General features: G+C 42.8%; 3 protein-coding genes across 6 annotated transcripts in view; 1 reads left to right on the top strand and 2 right to left on the bottom strand.

Annotated features, from left to right (window-relative positions):
• The window catches only part of SYAP1 (synapse associated protein 1), a 42,214-nt gene extending 22,570 nt beyond the window's left edge, over nucleotides 1–19,644 (bottom strand). Inside the window, exons 1-3 of one of the 3 annotated variants that reach the window (XM_037822640.1) lie at nucleotides 19,428–19,644; nucleotides 6,585–6,703; nucleotides 5,726–5,792 (exon numbers count right to left, since the gene is read on the bottom strand). In XM_037822640.1, the coding sequence (XP_037678568.1) occupies nucleotides 5,726–5,792; nucleotides 6,585–6,703; nucleotides 19,428–19,638 (397 nt within the window). In that variant the 5' untranslated portion in view covers nucleotides 19,639–19,644. Of the gene's footprint in view, nucleotides 1–5,725; nucleotides 5,793–6,584; nucleotides 6,704–6,992; nucleotides 7,288–15,577; nucleotides 15,885–19,427 lie in introns of those variants that run through there. The other 2 variants (XM_037822641.1, XM_037822642.1) reach the window with 2 other exon arrangements.
• On the bottom strand, nucleotides 19,547–21,918 carry LOC119523830 (translation initiation factor IF-2-like). Its single transcript, XM_037822643.1, has 2 exons — nucleotides 20,572–21,918; nucleotides 19,547–19,577 (listed from the first exon to the last, which is right to left on the bottom strand). Exon 1 carries the CDS (start codon nucleotides 21,713–21,715, stop codon nucleotides 21,236–21,238), a length of 480 nt encoding a protein of 159 aa, XP_037678571.1. The 5' UTR covers nucleotides 21,716–21,918; the 3' UTR covers nucleotides 19,547–19,577; nucleotides 20,572–21,235.
• The window catches only part of CTPS2 (CTP synthase 2), a 383,279-nt gene continuing 381,970 nt past the window's right edge, over nucleotides 21,047–22,355 (top strand). The window contains exon 1 of one of the 2 annotated variants that reach the window (XM_037822635.1): nucleotides 21,047–21,269. The gene's annotated coding sequence lies outside the window, so the exon portion shown is untranslated. Of the gene's footprint in view, nucleotides 21,429–22,355 lie in introns of both variants that reach the window. The other variant, XM_037822634.1, reaches the window with a different exon arrangement.

The following is a 22,355-nucleotide window of genomic DNA, read 5'->3' as shown; positions in this document are numbered from 1 at the left end:
TTCTGGAACGAGTGAGTAAGCCGGCTGGAGGACCTGCGACCGCGCTGCAGAGTGGGGAAGCCGGGGGTTGGTGTTTGGAGACGGACTGGTTCTTTTAAAAAAAGGAAAAAACCCAGGAGCGGCTGCAGTTGCAACGGTGGGAACCACGCAGTGAAGCACGGCAGGAGCAGGCTGAGCCGGCCTCTCGGTGTCTGCCGTGGAGGATAGCCCGCTGCAGATTCCCTCAGGGCCAGGGGAGCAGAGGGGAGAGCCGGAAGGAGAAAGAAACCCCGTGGCTTGCAGCTGGCTCCACAGTGGGCTGGAGACACTCCTGCCCAGGGCCGTGCCCGCAGCCCAGGGCCGTGCCCACAGCCCAGAGCTGCGCCAGTTGTCCCAGAGCTGGGAAGGAGGAACTGTGTGTGTGTGTGGGGGGGTTGAGACACCCTGTTCAGCCATCTTTGCGTCAGGCTGAGAGCGCCCCTGCACGGCCCGGCGGCCTGGGGCTTCCCTTGAGGGATGGCGCACACTTGTGACGTAGCACAGCCTTCCCTCAGCAGAGGTCCTGGAAGATCACAGCTGAGAAGGGGGGCCCGCTCGGAAAACCCAGGGACGCTACGTCAATGCCAGTGGTTTGTGGGTCAGCGACAGAGAGAGTCTGGGGCAGAACTGAAATGAAGGCTTAGACTCTTGCAGTGACCTTGACTCTCCAGGAACACCTGGGGGATTTGAATATTAAAGCTGCCCTGCCTCCCTAGCCACCCAGACACACACCCCACATTCAGGGCGGACGGCTCCAGCAATACACCCAAACTGAGTTCACCAACTGAACCCCAGAAGAATCATTTCCCCACACACCACAAGGACAAAGTTGAAGAGAACTGACTTGAGGGGTATAGGTGACTCGCAGACGCCATCTGCTGGTTAGAGAAAGTGTACGCCACCAACTTGTATTTCTGAAAAATTAGATTGGTATTTTTTTTTTTACAACTTGAAAGAACCCTATCAAGCAAAGCAAATGCCAAGAGGCCAAAAACAACAGAAAATCTTAATGCATATGATAAAACCAGATGATATGGAGAACCCAATTCCAAACACCCAAATCAAAATATCAGAAGAGACACAGTATTGGCACAATTAATCAAAGAACTACAATCGAGGAATGAAAACATGGCAAAGGATATAAAGGACATGAAGAAGACCACGACACAGGATATAAGGGACATAAAGTAGAACCTAGAAGAGCATAAAGAAGACATTGCAAGAGTAAATAAAAAATAGAAGATTTTATGGAAATAAAAGAAACTGTTGGCCAAATTAAAGACTCTGGATACTCATAATACAAGATTAGAGGAAAGTGAACAATGACTCAGTGTCCTAGAAGTCCACAGAACAGAAAATGAAAGAACAAAAGAAAGAATGGAAAAAAAAATCAAAAAAATTGCAATGGATCTCAGGGATATGATAGATAAAATAAAACGTCCAAACTTAAGACTCATTGGTGTCCCAGAAGGGGAAGAGAGGGGTAAAGGTCTAGAAAGAGTATTCAAAGAAATTGTTGGGGAAAACTTCCCCAACCTTCTACACAACATAAATACACAAAACATAAATGCCCAGTGAACTCCAAATAGAATAAATCCAAATAAACCTACTCTGAGACATATTCTGATCAGACTCTCAAATACTGAAGAGAAGGAGCAAGTTCTGAAAGCAGCAAGAGAAAAGCAATTCACCACATACAAAGGAAACAACATAAGACTAAGTTGTGACTACTCAGTGGCCACCATGGAGGCAAGAAGGCAGTGGCATGACATATTTAAAACTCTGAGAGAGAAAAATTTCCAACCAAGAATACTTTATCCAGCAAAACTCTCCTTCGAATTTGAGGGAGAGCTTAAATTTTTCACAGACAAACAAATGCTGAGAGAGTTTGCCAATAAAAGACCTGCCCTATTTCAGATACTAAAGGAAGCCCTACTGACAGAGAAACAAAGAAAGGAGAAAGAGATATAGAGAATTTTAACAGACATATATAGAACCTTACATCCCAAATCACCAGGACACTCATTTTTCTCTAGTGATAACGGATCTTTCTCCAGAATGGACCATATGCTGGGACATAAAACAAGTCTCAATAAATTAAAAAAAAAATTGAATATATTCAAAGCACATTCTCTGACCACAATGGAATACAAATAGAAGTCAATAATTTTTGAATTGTAACGCCACTATTTACTTCCTACATGATATAAAATACATAAACTCTAATGACAAATCAGTGGTTTTGAACTCAATGTAAAATATGTAATTTTTGACAAGAAATATATAAAGGTGGGGGAATGGAGGAGTATAGGAACATAGTTTACATGTCCTATTGAAGTTAAGTTGGTATCAAAGAAAAACAAGACTGTTATGGATTTAAGAGTTTAATTTTAAGCCCCACAGTAAACACAAAGAAATTATCAGAGAATATGACCATAGAGATGAAAAGTAGAGTATGGGTTAAGAGAAATGGGGGAAGGGGCAATGGGGAGTTAAGAAATGAGTGAAGGGTTGCTGTTTGAGCTGAAGGGAAATTTCTAGTAATGGATGGTGGGAAAGAGATAGCATTACAACATTCTAAATGTGATTAATCCCAATAATGGAATGCTAGGGAGGGGGTGGAATGGGAAGATTTAGGCTGTATATATGTTTCCACAATTGAGGAAAAAAAAAAAAAGACAGTCTAAATAGATGACAGTTGAATGCCAAGGATGACCCTGGATGGGATCTGAGGATGGAGGACAGGAGGCTCAAAGGGACACAGTTGACACATAAGGAAAAAAAAAAAAAGGAAATATAGAATGCAAGCTTTGTATCAACATTGAATCTCTTGTACTTCTTAGCTGTGTTTAATGGGATTGCATAAAAGAATGCTCTTGTTCATGGGAATTGTATATGTGAATTATAGTGTTTGTTCAAGGATGTGTGCAGCTAGCTCTCATATGTTCAGAAGACAGAGCAATAGATGATGGATGATAGATAGGGAGGGAGGGAGGGAAAGAAACAGCGGTGGGACAGCATGTTAAAGTTGGTGGATTGGGGTATCAGAGGAGGGGGGTCAGGGTATGCTGGAGTTCTGTGTATGGGGTTTGTATTGTTTTTGCAACTGTTCCTATAACTTTGAATTTATTTCAAAATAAAATAAAAAAAATAAATAAAGGCATCTGGAACAGTTTTTATCTTTGGAGAAAGTTTTGCATTTTTATCAATCTTAATTTTATTTTTCCTCAAATATTTGAAGCAAATAAACCAAAATCTTTTAAAAATAAAAAAAAAGAAAAAAGAAAAGAACATGCCTTTCTGGGGTACATACAGCTTCAAACCACCACTCCAGGTAATCAAAATTAACATCACCAATGAGGGACAGACGGATCTGGCAGGCCTCCAGATGTGATATCCTGAGAAGGACACATCACCTATGCAGTATTATGGCCAAGATGTGTGTATAACCTGAATATAATCATGAGGAAATATCAGACAAAGCCCCAACGAGGAACGGTCTATTAAAAAGGGGGGGGGACCACAGTATTCTTCAAAAACATTAAGGTCATAAAAGACAAAGAAAGGCTGTGGAAATGTTCCAGATTAAAGGGGGTTAAGAGACATGACAAAAATGTAGTATCTGACAGACTGGATCCTGTATGGAGGGGAACTGTGAATGGTTGTGTCCCTTCAAAACAGATAAGTTGAAAGTACCTCAGAAAGTGACAGTACCTCAGAAAGTGACCTTATTTGGAAATAGGGTCTTTCTGAAAGGAATTAGGCAAGTTAAAATGAGGTCCTACTGGAGTACGGTGGGCCCTTAATCCAATGTGACCGGTGTCCTTATAAGAAGGGGAGAGGAGATGCAGACTCAAGCCCATGACTGAGGCAGAGACTGAAGCCCAAGGATCGCCAGCAAACCACCAGAAACTAGGAAGAGGTAAGGAAGGATTCTCCCCTACAGATTTTGGATTTCTAGCCTCCAGAACCACAAGATAAGAAATTCCAATTGTTTTAAGCCACCTAGTTTGTGGCTTAAACCACTGGTTCCACTTAATTGCTCTTTTTAAGGTAACCAATAACCTCTTGGTTGTCCAAACACATAGACACTTCATAGTTCTTTTCTCTCTAAGTCAGTTTCCTTTAATGGAGATAATAATTACTTCATGGAGTTGCTGTGACCATTTAGTGAATAAATGCACACGGAGTACTCAGCACAGTATCTGCTTCATGGTGGTGATAATTGGACCTCTCTGCTATATGTGACATGGTGGCCCACCCTTCCTTGACATGCTCCCCTCTCTGGGCCCCCAAAGTTTCTCTCTTCTAGTTATTCCTTAACCTTGCTGACTGCATCTGCCTCCTTTTAGTAAATGACATATTACGTTTGAACTGCCCACCCCTTAGCAGGTACTTGACAACTGTAAAGCCCCTTCCCTTTTTCCCTCCCCTAAACACTGTGGATCTTCTGCCCATTCTCTACACTTTTCATGGATAATTTCACCTACTTTCATGGTTTTGATGTGACTTGATGAATGATCAGTATCACTAGACTGAATTCTCCTCCATGCTTTAGACAGCAACAAACTGCTGCTGGACGATATGACATGCATTTAATTTAGAGCAGCACTGACCAAAAGAACTTTCTGCAATGATGGAATGCTCTAGCTCTCCACTGTCCAATACGGAAGCCACATGTTCTCATATATGGCTACTGAGAATGTGAAATATAGCTAGTTTGTCTGAGGAATGGCATTTTTAATTTATTTAAATTTAAGTAGCCATGTGTAGCTAGTAGCTATTTTATTGGACAGCGCAGATCTACATGATCTGTGGGTATCTTGAACACCGTGTAGTCCCCCTGATGTACCATAACCTGCTTTCCCTTCCTGCCTTTGCACATGCTCCTGTCACCTAGATGCCTAATTTATACCTCAAAAATGAAATTGCCTCCTAACCTTTCACCCTCTCCCCCATACTTCCTATCTCAGAGGAGCCAGCTTCTACACCAGGTCCCCAAACCAGGATCAACTTTACCGCTTCTAGTTAATCACTAGTCATGCTAACTTGTATAATTTACTTGTCCAAAAGAGTTTCTTCACTCTTTTGAGTCTACCTAGGTACAATGCCTGATGGTCATTTGCCATAGGACCAACCATAGTGCTTTGTGGCACAGCTCAAACTGATTGGATTACTTTTTTCTATTTTTGCCAAATTTAAAGTCATGAGGCTCATTTTGTGTTTGAATGCCACCAAACGTTAAAATTAGGCATTTTGAGACCTTATAACTGCAAACGTTTAAACGAGCATTTGTCAGCAAATAAATCTGTTGAATAAGTTCCTTGAAAACCCCTGATTCTTCATGTCTCTCTGTCATTGCAGGTTCCAGTCACTCCCTTGGAATGCTCTCCTGCTTTTTCTCCTGAGGAGAAAAAGTGCCTATTATGTGTATATATAGCTTATCTTCCCCTCTTTCAGAGCCAGCTCCCAAGCTGACTTTACCCAACATCCCAGCTGCAGGGGACAGTTTACTCCCTTGCTTTAAACCTTGGAGGTTTATGGGTTTCTCTCCCTGACTAGCTTCTGTGCTACCCAAGAGATGGGGACAGTTTTTTTCCCTCCATTTTTGCATTATGAGAGCCTCAGCATAGTGTCTGGCACATAACAGATGCTCGAAAAAATTTGACAGATTAAATAAGTCATGTAAAACAAACCTATACCATACCTGACTTTTTTGTATGTTGCTCCTGAACAAATTTTTTCTGTTCCTTCTGAAAATCTCCTATAATTGTCTGTTGGAAGAATACATAAAGAACCAAATTACTATGAAAAATTTACTATTAGATAAGAATTAAATTCAAGATTTTAGAAGTCTCTTTGAGACATTTTACTCATTCGCTGTGACTAAGAAGGTTAAAAAAGTAACACTCCCTCAGTTTCCTAACACGAGGGGATCTTCTATATTTTTGAATTTTAAGCATATCACTCCCCCCTTATGAAGGACTGTCTTTTCAAAAGCAAAATAAAATGGTTAATGATTTAATTTTTGTACTCCATAAAAAATTCTTAAAAGAGATAAAAACTCATTTTAACAAGGAGTACATGCAACAAAAATATCTAGATAACAATATATCTAAGGTTTAACTGATGGCCTCCTTAGTGCATTACCAACTAAATTAGGTGATTACCAACTAAATGACCTTCCTGAAGCTCAGACCCCACCACCACTGCAAAAATCAAACAAACTCACTCCTGAGGCTCTTAAAAGAGTTTTTTTCTAATGGGCTAGGACTTTCAAAACCTAACCTAATGATGCACAAGTGGAAATATGTTCTGAAATAGTTATGTTTTCAAATTAAATTCACGATTTGCAAAGTTGAATATTTTTCAAAAGTCAGGAAAAATTTATATCATAGCCACTTCTTACGCAAAAGGAAAGATAAAGCCAAAAATCTCAATTAATATTTTTATCAGAATAATATGAAATTCTACTTGGGTAAATAAATTCATAGGAAGAAGGGATGATTATTTTAGTTGCTACTGAGTTTCATAAATTTCTACTCCCAAAAGATATTTAAATGTACCTTATCAATGATGCCATCTATTTTTCCTTCTTCTACCGATTTCTTTATTGTTTGTGCTGTTTCTGCAACTGATTCAGTTATCTTTTTTGTAGCAGCAGATGCAAAGTTAAATAGATAGTCTGCAAAGAATAAAAAGAAATCTATTTCCATTCAGGCACAATAGTTATTGTAGTTGTGACTTTTACCTTTTAGAGATCTTGTAAGAATCTAATATTACAGAACACGTTCCCTATTAATTAGGACTTGAGAGGAATGAAAATCACTGACAGTAGTCTACTTTCTTGGTGGACTGGCTATCCATACCCGGCCTTTAACTCATGTCATTCAAAGACAGTGTGCTACCCGTTTTCAACTTTTCTTGCCCTTCTCAAGTCTCTAGTTCTAACTTATCTCAGTACGCAATCTTACCTTCAACTTCACTCCTTCCCTCTTGCTTAAAGAAAAATAATTGTCCCTCTTTCCCAGAGTAGCCCATCTGGTGACAAATCTGGGGAAACTTAAAAAAAATTTTTTTATTGTAGAATATAACATATATACATAAAAGTGATAACTTTCTAAGCGCAATTTAACAAGTAGTTAAGAGAGAAAATTTCAAAGAATGTTATGGGTCACAGTTCCAGTGTCAGCTATCTCCCTATTGTGAAACATAACACATATGCAAAAGGTAACATCCTTCAAAGCATGCTCCAACAAGTAGTTATATAGGAAACTTCCAAAAATGCCATGAGTTACAGTACCATAGTTTCAGTTATTTCCCCATTGTGAAATATAACACATTTACAAAAAGGTGACAACTTTCAAACTACAACTTAACAAGGAGCTATAGAACAAATTTCGAAGGATGCTCTGGGTTACTGTTTCATCATTTCAATTCTTTCCCTCTAGCCATTCTAATACCCTAGCAACCAAGAAGAAAATTACACAGAGATCCAGTATTCATAATCCTTTGTTAAATTCCATTTTGTCTGTAACTGCTCCTTCCTCTAGTTTAATCACTTTTCTGATCTTCAGGGATGTCTAGGCAGTGACCACCCTAACTTGGTCATGTTGAAAAGGGGAGTTGACATTATGGGAAAAGGGGACACATCTGGTTAATGTTCTTGAACAGGCTATTGCCTCTTGGGGAAATTTTTAATAAATAGAAATTGGCAAGCCCTAATAGAAACACATATATAAATCTTTCTTAACTAATAAGGAACTAATATGTAGAACAAGATTAAAATTGGAACAAACTTCATCTTTACAAAACAAAACCGAAACACAAAATTAACATCCCCAAAGACCTGAAATGACATATGTATAGAGGCTCTACTGCCCTGTAATAATAAAGGCTTATTGGTGGACAAACGTCATTTCAAAGTATAACACTCTTTACAGAATCTGGCCTGTAGGAAGGGACCTAAGGCAGGTCCTTGGGGGATGGCTCCTGGGTACCTGGCCTGTGAATCCCCTCTCGCAGTAAATATTTGGTCCGTACTAAGGAAGTTTTCCATCTGTTACTTGCTGTTGTTGAGGGGGAGGCATGTCGACTCTCACAATAGGCAGGCAGGTAGAAAATCCTGATAAGAATGGCAAAGGGAGACTCACAGTCCTGATTAAATCCTTACTGTTGGCAGCATCACTGCCTGGGAATCAGGCAACTTGTACCAGTATCTGGGAGTGTGCAGTATTCTCTCCTTATCTGAATGACCATCTCCCCAACTCACCATATCCCTGGCCATTAAACAAAGTCTACTTTCTCCGGTTGTCTGTTGGCATCTGTCAGTCAAACCAACATCCCATTGTGACTGTGCCACCGGATGCTACTTATCTCTGGTCTCATTCTTGCCACCCCCCCCCCCCATTCTACATTCATTCAACCACACAGAAAGTCTTTTCGTATCTCCAAGGAAGATTCAAATGTGTTATTCCCTTCTCTTTATCTGCCTTCTCTTTATCTGGTTGACTCTTACACATCTTCTGGGTCTCCACTTGAATATCACTTCCTCTGGGAAATATTCCCAGGCTCTTTGACTAGAGTAAGTGGGCCTACGACATGTTCCCTCAGCACCCTGTCTTGCCCGATGGACAATATCCATGACACTCTATCAAAGACTTGGTTAATGTTTGTCTTCTTGGCTAGACCCTTAAGCCCCATCAGGGCAGGGATTGACTGTCCAGTACACCGTTGTAACTCCAGTGGGTGATCAATAAGTACTTGTTGAATGGATGAATGGGGAGTGACAAAATAAGGCTGAGCTTTAGGGAGATCACTTATTTCTCTTTGATTATGACTAGTCTATTTACCCAGAGTGATATGAAAAATTGGTAGATTGCCACAAGACTTTCTAAAAATAGTCTCTGCAGATAGACAAATCTAAAGTTCTAACAAAAAGAAGGGTTCCCTTTATTAAGATTTTTCTCAGGAATGGAAAAATTAATTAGAACAGTCTTTTTTTATTCTGAGGGAGGACTGTCATTTAAAAACTGGAATTTGAGCATAATAATCTCAGTTATCACTTAGATTTTAAGTACTCTGTGGGTGGAATACACTGAACACATTGAATGTTAGAGAAAGCACAATCTAGCCCTCAAGGAATATTTGTTTTTAAAGAAAAAAATATGTATATAAAAGAACAAAGACAACAAGAGGAGGAAGATTATTCATTAAACAGAGGAGGAGTCATGGAGAGAAGGGAGGGAGAACAGTTTCCCAGGAGGAACTGGAGAGTGACCTGGGTTCTGAGGTGAGTGGGAGTGAGAAGTAGGAGAGAACAAGAGGTTTTCAGGGCAGAAAACTGAGAAAGACGAGAAGTGCTTTATTAATTTTGTAACGAGATCATCTGAAATCAGGTTAAGACAATTTTTATTAAGTGGTTAGGAACAAATTGAGACTAAGGAGAAATCTGATAAGTTAATAGGAAGTAACAGGAGAATACAATGTCCACTTCAGGGACTTAGGCAAAAAGAGAGGATCTGAAATGAAGTAGCCACCAAAGGAGAACATGAAGTCAAATGAAAAGTTTTGAGAATGGGTACAACTTAGCAACCTTATGGAAGGAGGGGGCAGATATCTAACATGTAAAGTAGGTATTTTACCTTCATTTTCATTATGTCATTTTCTTGTCACAACCTTCCTGGGAAGAAGACAAGATACAATCTGCCCAGTTTACAGATAAGGGGACTGAGGCTCAGAGAAGATAAATGAGTCGCCCAATATGACAGCGGCAGACTCTGCTGACTGCTCATCCAATAGCTTACCTCTTTCCTCCTTGCCCAAACCACCCCAATTTTGTTTGGGTGCCAATGTGCCTGGCCCCAGAGAATGAATCATGGTAAGTCTATACCAACCAAGGAAACAGCATCCCTTTGCCAGATACTTGCTTTCCTAGAGTCCTTTGAAGCTTAGAAAAGCCATGTGACAGCTCTGGCCAAAAACTTAAAGGGAAACCTGCAAGGCAGCAGCTGGGAAAGATTTACTATCCTAATGAAAACGGAGATGCAGGAAGAGAGAGCCCCGGTCCATTGCTTTCTGCTTCCGTTGCTGCCTTGTGAGACTGAGGCTGGAAATCCCACCCTATGAATGGAGGAGAGGAAGCATTCAAACAGCCTGGTTCCTTTATATCCTTGAACCATGGAGCCAACCCTCAGGCCTCCCATCTGCAGACTTCTTGTAAACTGTGCAGAAATGAGTGAACACAGCAGGCTCGAGAATGCTACCCTTGGAAAGGCCTGTTTGCAAGGTTGGCCCTTGGCTGGTGTCTGAGAACTTAGAATTTGGGAGGGTTGTCACCATTCCCTAACAGGTAAGAATGGTTCACTTGTATCTAAACTATTCATACAAACAATATGGTTTATGCTGAACACCTGCTTTCCTTCTGGGAGTTGGGAGTTTTGGTACTTGCTAGGCAGAGGGTACCTATGTGACCGGCTCTCAATAAAATCCTTGGGCACTGAGTCTCTAATGAGCTTCCCTGGTAGGTATTTCACCCGTTGTCACCACTCACTGCTGGAGGAATTAAGTGCATCCTGTGCGACTCCACTGGGAAAGGACTCTTGGAAGCTTGAGCCTTGTTTCCTCTGGACTTTGCCCCATGTGCCTTTTCCCTTTGCTGATTTTGCTCTCTATCCTTTTCCTGTAATAAATCATAGCTGTTAAGTATGACTATATGCTGAGTCCTTGAGCCCTCCCAGCAAATCACCAAACCTGGGGGTGGTCTTGGGGATTCCCCACATGTAAATAATAAACATCCTCCGGTTAAGCCCGTTCATTGGAATTCCTTTGTAATTCACAGCCAAATTTTCTGCAAATTTGCAAACGATATAATAAAGACAGTAAATAGTATAGGGAACCCAAACAGGATATATGTCTCAAAATTCCAAACTCGTGCCCCAATGCCATGCTCCCTCATGTCAGATGAGCAAGTGACAGAGCTTGCGAAAAGGGATGGAATAAAGGTAAAAGGTGTGAAGGTTCTCAAGGGCTAGAAAAAGCTTATATTTAACAGAGTAAACAGAGAGAAAGCTCGAGTATATGTCCTGCTGCTAGAATAGGAAAATAATAAGCAGAGGCAGAACCTTAGAAAATTAATATTGTTACAGAGAGATACTATATTTTATACAATTTTAGAATCGTAAGTGCTGGAAGTGACCTTTGAAGTTACCTACCTCAACCTCCTATTCAGTAGCCCCACTCCAGGGATAGGAGCACTTGACCTTGAAGGGTGTTAGTTATTAATGTTATCCATCTCTAATTAGAAAATTCTCTTCACCTCCCTTGTCCTTTCTACCTCTTGAGTAACATAAAACAACTTCCTTTCTACCAGAATGCTGAGCAATGTTCCTAAGTTTCTTCTTCAAGTTAAAATCCCCAGTTCTTTTAAGTATTGTTCATAAGCTATGGGATCCAAGCTCCTTGCCATTCTCATTGGCCTCCTTGTGGTACACCTGGGTTACTGTAAAAAGCAAACATACTTTGCAACATACATTACTTTTCCAGCCCTCTTAAGTTTGCAGGCTAGGCATCTGGAACTTGAAATGCACTTTCCCCACAGAAAGAAAAAGGAGGATGGCCTAATTAACACAGTTCCACTGCAATACTCATCTCTTCAAAGGAGAAGGAAGAGGAGGTGGCCCTTCCTCCTTTCCTGGGCATGGACTGGTCTTAGGAACAGTTTTGAAATAGTCAAAGCTCATCTTTGGCCACCCTCCCACTGACTTAAATTGTATGAATGATTCAGATATTTAATTCTCCCAGAGGTATGGGGAATTTTTAGAAAGAGTGCAGATAAAGCTCTAATTTGGTCAACTTTCACAAAAATAAAAAACAAAACAAACTAGTTCATGCTAAACAAGAAAAGTTACTGTAGGGCAGGGAGTCCTTCAGGGAGGTAGGGACGAGCCCCTTAAGTGAGTGCCCCTATAAACTGTTCCCTCTTTCTGAAGCAGGTCATCATAGGAGATAATAAGTGTATTAGGAGGGAGAGCCAAGGATCAGAAGGTTTAGTTCTGGGTGAGGGAGTGGAACGTAGGCCGAGGTGTCCACCACAGGTAACTGACGAGTTGCCTAAATTTATAAATAGGTCACCAAGGGCCAGGAAATATTTATCTTGCAGGCAGGCACTCAGCAAATGTTTGCAAAACAAATGGGGCTCCCAGGGGATTCCGTGCAGATTTAAAAAGACTAAAGAAACTAATACAAATGGTCTGGCCAGTAAGCACATGAAAAGATGCTCAAAGTTATTAATCATTATGGAAATGCAAATAAAATCCAGTGAGAAAATTTTGACTTAATTAGGGAAGGCACTCCAAGGAAGTAAAAAATGAGCTGGGGGTCCTGTGCAGGAGAGGGTTAACTCAATGAGCCTAGAGTGCTCAATTCCTGCACATTCCCAAGAAAGACCTGTCTTCTGGATTGGCTCTAGGTGGGCTCTTGGGACAGGAGCTTCGAGCCTCTGGAATATTCCACCTGATAAGAGTGTTTTTCTATGCCTGAGGCCTTGGACCACACAGTACCAATTTGATCAGTTTATGTTAACAATGTGATTTATGGTGAACACCTGTTTCTGCTTTAGGCGGCTGGAGTCTGAGTAGTTGAGGTCAATCATGTAGGTGCTGCATGACTATGTGACTGATCCCCAATAGAAACCATGGAAACCAAGGCTTAAGTGAGCTACCCTGGTTGGCAACACTTCGCACATATTATCCCACATCATTGCCGGGTGAGTGTGTTAACTCCACTGGAGAGGATAACTGGAAGCTTGAGCCTGGTTTCTCCTGGACTTCACCCCATGTGCCTTTTCCTTTTGCTGATTTTAAACTGTATCAGCCTCACACCCATCAGGGTGCTATTATTGGAAAAAAAAAGGAAATAAAATAAGTGTTGGCAAGGATGTGAAGAAACTGGAAACCTCTACATAGCTGGTAGGAATGTAAAATGGTGCAGCCACTGTGGAAAAGTTTGGTAGTTCCTAAGAAAGTCTAGAATTACAACATGACTCAGCAATCCCACTTTCATGTATATGCCCAAAAGAATTTCAAACAGGTATTTGCACATAGATGTTCATAGCAGTATTATTCACAACTGCCAAAAGGTGGAAGCAACCCAAGTGTCCATCAAAGGATGAACAGATAAACAAAACGTGATATACAACGGAATACTATTCAGCTGTAAAAAAGGAACGAAGTTCTGATAAACACCTCAACATGGATGAGTCTTCAAGACCACTCATGTTGAGTGAAATAAACCAGAAACAAAAGGACAAATATTGTATGATTTCACTGTATGAAAGAATTGGGATATGTAAATTCATGAAGTCAGAAATTAGAATACAGGTTGATTACCAAGGGTGGGGGTGGAGAATGGGAAGTTATTGTCTGATGGGTAAAGTTTCTGTTTTGGGTGATAAAAATGTTTAGGAAATGGGGAGTGGTGATCGTAGCACAACACTGTGAATGTAATTAATGCAAGTGGATTGTACACTTAAAAATTGTTAAAATGGCAAATTTTATGGAATATATATGTTATCACAATAAAAAAATTAAAAATTAAAAAGGGATGTACAAATTATCTATGCGAATGTGGTTAAAAGGGGGACATTTGAGGTTGTATATACATTACCAGGTAAAAATTTTAAAAAGCTATAGAACTGGACAACACAGTGAACCCTAATGTAAGTTATGGACTATAGTTAATAGTATAATTATAATAATATTCTTTCATCAGTTGTAACAAAGGTATCACATTAATACAAAGTATTAATAATAGGGAAAACAGTGTGTGAGGGGGAATATGGGAACTTTGTACTCTCTGCATGATTTTTCTATAAACCTACAACTGCTCTAATTAAAAAAAAGATATGCATAATGTAAACCAATTTTGTTAGGAAAAACATATTTTTGTGTGTACATAAAGAAATATCTGGAAGAATATATACCAAGATGATAACTGTGGTGTGCAATTAAAATAAAAAAGACTAAAGAAACTAATCTACTCACTGAGAGTCAGGGTCCGTGGTGCTTAATTTCATTTTTCAAAACATAAATGAGTCTTTTCAAAGATAATACACCTCTTAGGATCAATGTGTAGAATAAAAAAAATCTGATTATCTTTCTTGTCTCTGAAAGTTTGCATATAAACTAGAATCTTTACCTCTTTCTCAAATTACATAAATTTCACAAACAAAATAACTCTCATGTATTTTGAAACTTTAAGTCCTCAAACAATGTGTGTGCATACTTCCATCTAACCTTAGCCTCCCTAAATATCAGAAGAGTCTACTGAGGAAAGAGATGACAACATTTTACAAAGACACAAGTGCATTAGCTCCAAAGTAGATACCCATATCAAAAACATATTTATTAACAAACCCTAACAAAACCTAAAATATTGGAAGCAATACAGCTATGTTAGGTTATTTGGTTTTTCTTATTCCTTTGTTTTGTTTGTTTTTTTTAAAATTTTTTGATAAAGTAAAAAAAAGCTATTGTATTAAATAATTAGCTTCAATGTAGTTATTTTAGGCTATTTGGTTTTTCTTATACCTTTGTTTGACTATGGTTGGTTAATTTTCTTGGGGTATGGTAGGAACATGTTGGAAGCAATGTAGTTATTTTAGATTATTTGTTTTTCTTATTCCTTTGGACATGGTTTTTTAATTTTCTTGGGGTATGGTAGGAACATGTTGGAAGCAAAGTAGTTATTTTAGGTTGTTATTCTTAATCCTTTGTTTTGTTTGAAATGTGTTTTTTGTTTGTTTGTTTTAATTTTTCGATAAAGTTAAAAAATTAAAAAAAAATTATTAAAAAATTTTCAAAGGTTTTTGTCACGAAGTACAAACCCGAGGTTTCAAGTGGACAAGAAAAACCTAAGTTTTAAGAAGCCACTTTTGGTACTCCCTTGATGACAAATGGAAATGGCTCTATTTTCTATGAAAACACCCATACCCTGCTGTTCCTCAGTGGGTCCCATTTTTATCTATCCCAACTACCTAATACGGCCTCTGTCCTCTAATCAAATTCATCTACTCATATCTAAAAGAAAAAGGTCCCGTTGCAACTAAAAATAAGCCAAGCAAGACCGAAACACTCAGTAACTTCGGACAGCACGCTCTGCCCTAAGGGCAAAAAAGGCACTTTGCAACCAACTCAAGCTCGCCCACATTCCGGCCCGGGGTGGGTGGGGGGCTGGTCAGGTGAACAACATGATTCCTTGTCAAACTGTAGAAGTCGGGCTACACCGCTTTCCTGTGGCCCTGGTCCCAGTGTTTACAAACTTTGCAACGACTGCAACGTCACCAGGAACTTCAGGCATAGGACTCGACGCTCGATGAAGCTCCAGCCGTCAAGGTCCTCACCAATCCCTCTTGTCCCGGTGATCACCGACAGTCAGGCTCACCTTCCTCAACTCTTCTCCCCTTCCCCCGCCCTGTCCGGCCCATGCCCCTGGGGCGTCACTGAGGAAGGATGCGGGCACTACCCCACACTCTCCGGTCCCAGGGGCCGGGGAGACTCACTGCCGAGGCCTTTGGCCTGGTGGAAGAGCTCCTGGTCCCCCGCTGGCTGTGGCTCCTCCTCCGCCGACTCCACCACCTCCTCGGAGCGCTGCTTGGGTGGAGCGTCTCCCTCCAGCTGTCCGTTTCTCTCGGGCTGCCCGCAGCCCGCCGCCGGCTGCTCCAAGCCCAACCAACTGCTCAGACCCCGGAACATCCCGCCCGCGGGGCCGCCGCCGTGGACACGGTCACTGGAGACCCCAGCGCTGGCCGCCTGCCCCGGACTCTACCCCGCGCGTCACTCAGAGAGGTGGCCGGAAGCCGGAGCGACGTGGGAACAGCCCATCTATCCGTCTCCGTGCCTCTATGGCACCTTCGTCGCTGGCAGCTCATGCGTCACTTCCCTGGCTTTGTAAGTGAGTGATCCCTGATCTAGGCGTCTGCACCGCGTCGTCTTCGCCACAGCCCCACCTAGTCTCATTTTATGATTGCCTATAAGCAGCTTGCTGGTGTCTTAGTCTTCCCCTTTCAGATCCGGCTGGACCAGGCCCCCACGGAAATGGGCGGCCGTCTCCTGAACCGAAATCAAAACTGGCCCGAGGTGTCTAGGTCCAACTACCAATTTACAGGGAATAGAGAGGACGGAGGAACGTGTTAAAGGACATCATGGGATGCAGTCAGCAGAATCCAGACCCAGAAACTCCAGGACAAACGACCTTGTTTCTTTAAATAAATTGGAAGGAATAGAGCTAGAGAGATGGAGGGGGCAACCTATGGATTAAAGAGACAAAACTCATGGCAACATGTAGACTTTATTTGGTTCCTAATTCAAGCAAACAAATTGAAAAAAAGGAAAAGAAACAAAACATGACATTTGTAAGAATTGGAAATTCGGACACTGGATGGTGGTGAAACTAAGGAATCAATTTTTAAGAGGGTGGCAATGCTATTGTCTGTGTGTGTGTTTTTAAAGACGTACTTATCTTTTAGCAAGTCATGTTGAAATATTTACCAACAAAATCGGACAATATGTGGAATTTGCTTGAAATTAATACAGGATAAGGGGACCTGGGTGGGGATATAGTGAAACAAGCCTGACTATGGGTTGATATTTGTTGAAGCTGGGCGATTATACTATTATACCTACTTTTCTATGTGTTTAACTCTTCCATAATGAAATGTAAAACAAACAAACAAACAGAAACTGGCCACATGAACAACTAACCCTTCAGAGCAGGAAGCTCAGGAACATATTTCCCAAACATAATCTCCAGCAATGTGTTGGCGAAGGACCCCTCCCCCCACCATTTTGAGAAGCATAAGATAGTTCCAGTGATCTGTGTGAGGAGGAGAGGGGCTGATTACAATTGATTTCCCTGCCACCCAGTTTTCCAGCCTCACCTATATTTACATTCTATTCAGGATTTTAGCTTAACAAGTCCAACCAGTTTTTAGAACCCAGAAATATTCAGCATTGAAAGTCAGGAGACATTTTAGGACCAATGCCTTTCTAGGATTTATTAAGTCAGTGAGAATGTGACAGTGGTTGACACTTGCCAGAAAAGGATATTTATCTCAAGTATGATTGGAAAGAGCCTAGGGTTTGAGTCAGAAGCCTATAATGGGGGTGCTAACTACATCATCTACTAGGTGAATAACCCTGACTTGTTACTTGTCCTTTCTTACCTTCAAGTTTATCATCTGCAAAAAGGAATACAGTGTCGGCCCTTCCTGCAGCAGAGGTGGGGCCCGTCCCATTCAGCCTTACTTTTACTTTACCTCCACTAGCACCCAAACCCACGGTGAAGGCTGTACTCCTCAGGGGACAGACCGTTTTACAATCATCCTTAAAGGTAAAATTCACCCGAATAGGAGACTATAAAAGATGATGAGCAGTTGACTTAATGAGGGGTTTCCTTTTCATTTCTTTTTGATTGAGGGTCCAACACAATGCTATGTCTATAGCAGGCCATGAGTAAACACTTGTTCAATGAGGATAACCCCTGCCACAACTCAGTCCATGCCTTGTTATTAAATTTGTTTTTCTGTTCATTTTTTTTTCATTTTGGATTAATAATACAATAGTTATCATAATAACCCCCTTGCATTTAGGACATATCCTTTAGCTGTCTGCCTTGTAGATTAATAGAGTAATATAACCAGATGAGGCCCTATATCCTATTGGGAAGAGTCTGGCTTTGGGGACAGACATCTTGGGTTGAAGGCCTGCCTTTGCCACTCATATTAACTCAGGTGCCCTGGGCCAAGACCCCTCGCAACTCTGAGCCTCAGGTTCCTCATTATAACTGCCCTGGTTATAAAGAGGAAATGAAGGACTAAAATGTGGGTGGGAGGAAATCCTTACATACACGGCAGTTCTGAAGTCTTTACCATGGATACCAACCTGTTTCACAAACAGCCTTTCCACTAGGTCTCCTGGAAGACTTGTTAACAAACTTCTCTCTATCCCCAACCTTTTTACAAGGTGTCTCCTCCTTTATTTTATTTTGTTATTATTTTGGGGGGCCTTCATGGAGACCTAGGTCTCCCTTAAGGGTGCCTGGCTGAGTGAAGCCTCTGCTCACTTTCCCAGAAGTTAACATTAGTACTCCCCAGTTCCTTACTGCTTCTTCCACAACACTGCTCTTTCACCCATGGTGGGGAGAAACTCCTTTTTGTTTTGCATTCGTTTAATTTTGCTATACAACCCTCTACACTTCTCTGTTGCTGTCATCTATTAGCTTCAGGGTCACTCCCCCACATTCACTGAAGACTTACTTGCTTTGGCCTCAATTTATTCCTCTTCTTGAACTCCCACCACCCTCCTAGAGCCTTGCAGGCTCTAGACCCAATTCCAATGATCTCCAGCTTACTTTCTGATTCCATCTCAGTGGCCATACACTAAACTGTATCATGTCTGGGAACTGCTTCCCCTTTGAAGCCTTCAACTACAACATCACTGGTGACAACATCCCAGTTCTCTCATTCTCATGGTCTCTCGTTGACTTGAGACTTCTTTTTTGACTCTTCTTTCTCCAAGACTCCTAGCTCCCTGCTGTTTTTTAACTCCTTTCCTCTACAAACTAGACTTCTGGTCCATTACTACAATTGCATTCTTTCTGCACCCTCAACTTCCTCACCTTCTTGTCCTTCTATGCTACCCAGCCAGCAAACTCTGGTTTTATCATAAATATCTATATTTATATAGCTCTATATAAATATCTTCTAAAATTATAGCTGGACATCACTACACAAACATGGTTTCTAAACTCCACTAGGTCTTCAATGACACGTGGCTAACATGTCACTCTTGTGTCTCCCACTAAAATGTTCACACTTTCCTCAACCTTCCACCTCCCTCCAAATTCTTCTAATGTCCATAGATAGCCCTGACTCCTGTACTGTAGAGAAAGCAGAAGCCTCTTGGAGCAAACTCCCTCAACTTCCCATCCTTAAACTGACAAGTTTTCTGTGTTTGCCCCCTTCCTTACCTCTTTCCCTCCAATCTCAAAGCAAGAGATATTCGTCCTCTGGCTCAAAGCTAATCCCATCCATCTGTACTCTGTAGCTCTTCCCTGGGACTCTCAGCCTCCAGGACCTCCCCTCTCTCCTGGATTTCCAACCTCTCTCTCCTTCCCTTTGACCCAAAAACATATTCAACTTAAAATAATCTCTCCTTTGCCCCTCCATTGCCCTTTAGCTTTGACCCCTCTTCTACTCAGGCTTTGCAGAAGGGCAGTCTTGACTCACCATCTCCATTTTCCCTACTCTTCAATCCTTGGGCAATATGGTTTCTGATCCCACTGCACTGCTAAAGGAGTTCCCATAAAACCACCCTCTTATCCCTAAATCTGAAGCACTTTTCAGTCCTTACCTTCCTCGGTGTTCTCTGAAGCACCTGGCAGCACAGAGTATCCACCTTTCAAAACACCATCTTCTCTCACTTCTTTCCCTTCTGTCTGCAGTTGCTGCTCCTCCTCAATGCATTTTAAAAAATTATTGTGGTGACATATGTAGAAATTTTCTATATTAAAAATTATTAACAAATATAGAAACATATATATGAAATTTTCCATTTTAACCATTCTTATGTGTACAATTCAGGGGCACTGATTACACTCATAATGTTGAGCAACCAGCACTACCGTCACTACCAAAACTTTTTCATCACCCCAAATAGAAACTCTGGACCCATTTAACAATAACTCCATCTGGCCCCTCTAACCTCTAACCTACTTTCTGTCTCTATGGATTTGCATATTCTAAAGATCTTATGTAAGTAGGATCATACAATATTTGTCTTTTGTATCTGGCTTCTTTCACTTAGCATAATGTCTTCAAGGTTCATCCATGTTGTAGCATACATAAGAATGTCATTCCTTTTAGGACTGAATAATATTCCATTGTGTTTATGCACCATATTTTGTTTATCCATTCATCTGTTGATGGACACTGGCTGTTTCCACCTTTTGCCCATTGTGAATAATGCTGCTGTGCACATTGTTGTACAAGTATTTTGAGTCGCTGTTCTTAATTGTTTTTGCTGGTTCTCCTTAGGGAGTAGCTTTGAGGACCAGAGAAGGCCAACATCTTCCTTTGAGATCGCAGGGAAGCAAGTACAGATAGATAAATTAGATCAGTGGCCTTAATGGCCTGTGGTTTTTAAACAGATTCCCCCCTTAAATGACGTTGGTGTTCCACAGCCCTCTTTTCTTTCTCTCCACTGCCTCCTTGCATTAGTTCAACAACTTCGATGACCTCCTCTACCTACCTCCCCTACACCATTCACCCCCTGCCTAGACCCCTCTCCTCAATTCCAATCCTGTAAGCCCAATTGCCCACCGACCTCTCTGCCTGCTCCCTGCCTCCTTGGACCACTCCAAGGAAAGCAAAACCTTTAAGTCCCGCGGAAGGTAATTTCTAGAATATGCATTTTTGTTTACAGGGGGTAGGAAGGTGTAGTGTTAACAGCATGGACATCCCAGGGTGAAAGGACTGACCCCGAGCAAGTTACTTACCCGTTTCAGTCCAATTTTCCTTATTTGTAAAATGAGGGTAACCATGAAAATGAAAGAAACAAAAACGAAACGAAACGAAACGAAACAAAAACTTTTGTAAGGGAGAGATTTCCTAGCAGATGCTCAAATGTTTGATGCTTGGTCCTTCAGTGGTTTGTTATGTTCTTCTCATTGCCTTACTAACCACCTGTGTCCTTTCCCAACACCAGCCGGCCTCCACACCCTCTGAAAAAAAGTCCCTCTGTGACGTTCTAAAAGTTCTCACCCCCCACCCCCCAGCAGCTTCTCTTTGCTATGCCGGTAACGTTACACTGAACCTTATGGTTCCAGTAGATAGGTAGCTCTACCAGACTTCAAAGGGCGAGAACTTCGTTTTGTTTCGTTGTTTCCCGAGCACTCCTGCTAGTTTCCGGCGCGTAGTAGGGGATCAGCAAACATTCGTAAAAGCAAAGCTCTTCACAATAGTGAGGAAGGGTGGGGACCGGGCGGGAGGTCTGCAGCCCGGCTCTGGGCCTGCAGAGGGGCTGGGGCCCGGCGGCAAGCGCGGAGGTGCTCCGCATCCCCGAAGTGCCTATGCAAAGTGAGCCACGGCAAGGGAGGAGCGGCTCCCGGCTTGAGACCACTCCACAAAGCCGGGTGCCAGCCCTAAATTCACCAGCGTGAGTCAGCGGGACCGGCTGCAGGGCCGAGCACGAGAGGTGGGCAAGGCGGGCGCCGCGGGAAGGCCCCGGTGGGGACTTTGGACACCCCTAGGGGCCGCCCCTTCCCCAGGCCAACAGGTGAGCCTCGGGCAGGCCGCGGGGCGGAGCCCGCTGTCGCCACCGGCCACCCGCCCCGGCGCCGCCACCACCGCGCAGGTAAATCCCCGCCAGGGCCTCTCCCGCGCCTTGGGCCCGTCCCTGGAGCCCGGGGCCTCGGCGCGCGTCTGCCCCGCATCCGCCCCGTGTCTCCCAGCCCCGGCGCGCGCGCGCGTGCCTTTGTCCTCTTTGCCGCTGGCGCCCGAGGCGGAGTCCGAGTCCGGCCTGCAGCCGGGCCCGGCCCGGAAGCCCGCGCACGCAAAGCCCGGGAGCACGGCGGGCAAGCGGGGCGCCGGCCGGGGACGCCCGGGCGCGGGGACTCGGGGCGCCGTCCCGCCTGTGCCCATTGCCCTTCGAAGCCCGCCCTTCGGCGGCCCTGCGACCTGAGTCGGGAACGCTCGGTCCCCAGGCTACGGCCCTCCCGGAAGCCGCCGCGTAACGGGGCGCCCGGGCCGGCCGCGCTCCAGCCCCCTTTCTGCCAGCTCCCGGGAGCCCAGAGAGCCCGCGCTCACGTTTGCGGAAGTGGAGCCCCGCGCGGAGGTCGCGAGGCTTGTGATCCGCGCGGGTGGCGCGGTCTTTCCGTCCCCTCCCTCGCCCCCTGGGCGCGCCTTCAGCACCGACCCCTGTATCTGGGTATGGCGCGCTGAGCTTGGCTGCAAAAATAGCCTGTCGTTGTTGTTTGCATCCATTCAGAAACATTGATGCATAATTTACAAACAATATAATGCACACATTTTTAAGTGTGCAGATCGATGAGATTCGTCAGATTTTACCCCGGTGTAACCACTGCCCCAACGAAGCCGTAAATCGTTTCCTCTACGTGAGCCTTAGGATGTTTCGATCACCCCGGAAAGTTCCCTCGTGCCCCTTTTCAGTCAATCCCGACTCACCTCTGTTCTGATTTCTCCCCTGGCTTAGTTTTGCCTGTCCTAGAACTTCATAAAAAGGGTATCATTCAGTAAGTCCTCGTCTGTGTCTGCCTAAAAG

Source organism: Choloepus didactylus, chromosome X (genome assembly GCF_015220235.1).
Source record: "Choloepus didactylus isolate mChoDid1 chromosome X, mChoDid1.pri, whole genome shotgun sequence".
Taxonomy (NCBI): Eukaryota; Metazoa; Chordata; class Mammalia; order Pilosa; family Megalonychidae; genus Choloepus; species Choloepus didactylus.
Note: the sequence above shows the minus strand (reverse complement) of the source record. Positions and strands in the feature narration are given on the sequence as shown.

Bases quoted from the DNA above. Each gene is read 5' to 3' on its own strand.
- LOC119523830 (XM_037822643.1), bottom strand. From the start codon at position 21,715: ATGGGCACAGGCGGGACGGCGCCCCGAGTCCCCGCGCCCGGGCGTCCC.